The sequence below is a fragment of the Galeopterus variegatus genome, unplaced genomic scaffold (assembly GCF_000696425.1).
Source record: "Galeopterus variegatus unplaced genomic scaffold, G_variegatus-3.0.2 Scaffold7141, whole genome shotgun sequence".
Lineage (NCBI taxonomy): Eukaryota > Metazoa > Chordata > Mammalia > Dermoptera > Cynocephalidae > Galeopterus > Galeopterus variegatus.
Genome location: NW_007733252.1, coordinates 30523 through 32168, shown reverse-complemented (window position 1 = coordinate 32168; position 1646 = coordinate 30523). Strand labels below are relative to the sequence as shown.

General features: G+C 46.6%; 1 protein-coding gene across 1 annotated transcript in view; it reads left to right on the top strand.

The window, feature by feature from the left end:
* The window catches only part of EPM2A (epilepsy, progressive myoclonus type 2A, Lafora disease (laforin)), a 54759-nt gene extending 53181 nt beyond the window's left edge, over nt 1-1578 (top strand). The window contains exon 3 of the mRNA XM_008591663.1: nt 879-1578. Coding sequence (XP_008589885.1) covers nt 879-1156 — 278 coding nt within the window. The 3' untranslated portion in view covers nt 1157-1578. The remainder of the gene's footprint in view (nt 1-878) is intronic.
* Nucleotides 1579-1646: the final 68 nt, after the last annotated feature.

The following is a 1646-nucleotide window of genomic DNA, read 5'->3' as shown; positions in this document are numbered from 1 at the left end:
CCCAAAAACAACCAAACAAAAAACCGAACTCACTACATGTCTCTGTACTGAGAACCTGTGAGCAGAAGCCCCAGGCATCTGGGAGCACAAAGAGATGACTGTGGGGGTTTCTGGGCCCTGTGGGATGAGAGAGAGAGGAGCAGAGTCCGTCAGGCCTCAGCAGGCATGGCACCTCCTCTCCCAGGGTGACGAGAAGGCATCAGAGTAATCTAATCATCAGAATCTCAGTCATGAAGCAGCAATAACTATAATCACAATTGCCCAATAATGTAGAAATTAAATTAGTTTAAGCATTCACTGTACTGTGAGGGAATAAATGAGTGGTCAGTTATCCCATGTGTATCAACTAATAACCATTCCATTGGGCCAACGAAAATTAGCATATTTTGAATGAGCAAGTTTGATTCCTTTTACTACTATGGACTAAATCTGTGCTTTACGTTTACCTGGAAGATCCTTTGGACTAATTGAAATTCAGGTGACAGAACCTGACAATTTTTCTTTGAAATCCTCTAAACCTCTTCTCAGTCACTGCAAACTCTTTTGATAGATGTAAAAATCCATTTTTCTGACGATAGGGGGCAGGAGTTAGCATGAGGAGGGAAATTTGCATCGATGGTAAAGTCACTCAAAGGAGCAGCAATATCCAGAGAAGGTTCAGAGTGGACCCATTGCTTCTGAAGTGCTGTTTCCATTTTATTATGATCGGGTTTTAAAATTGTCTCACCTTTTCCTTCAAAACATAGGAATGATGCAAACTCTCCTACCCCCACCTCACCCTGTAGGGCACTGTGATTGCACGGTGCACTGGAGGAGCTATTAGTGGAGGTGTGGGGATTCATTATTCACCTGTCTGTGCTGTGCTTTCTTGATCCCAGGCCGAGTGCAGATGCTGCCCCAGGCCGTGTGTCTCCTGCACGCGCTGCTGGAGAATGGACACACCGTGTATGTGCACTGCAATGCCGGGGTGGGCCGCTCCACTGCGGCTGTCTGCGGCTGGCTCCAGTACGTGCTGGGCTGGAATCTGAGGAAGGTGCAGTACTTCGTCATGGCCAAGAGGCCGGCTGTGTACATTGATGAAGAAGCCTTGGCCCGAGCACAAGAAGATTTTTTGCAGAAATTTGGGAAGGTTCATTCTTCCAGATGCAGTCTGTAGCTGGCTGACCTGCCTCCATCCCTCCCAATTTCCTTAAGGATGCTGTGGTGATGTTAGTCCAATGACCTAGAAACAAAGATTCTACCTAAACTGAAAGTACTGTGGGTGTGAGCTTCTCCCCCAAGTTGCCTCCTTTTATCTGGGGATGATTTTCTACTATGCTTTGGTTGGACTATATCTTTGGAATATTTTGCAAGGGAAGATGTGGGTGACACACGAGAAAAGGCCAAAAGCATCTGGGCTGTGCGTCAGATGGAAAGGAAGCATGTGCGGTTCCTGCAGCCTGCAGGCAGATGAGTCCTTTGTGATACAGGCCCGGTGTGTGTTGTGTTATGGATTCACAATGGCGCTTTCTTCTTGAATTGTAACTCCTCAGCATGCAGAAGAAGAGATAAGGAGTCGCATGGATTTCGTCACTAGTGTGCACATACACACACAAATGCACCCTGCTCTTCTGCTGGACTGAACTGAAATGATAAAATTAGAGCTG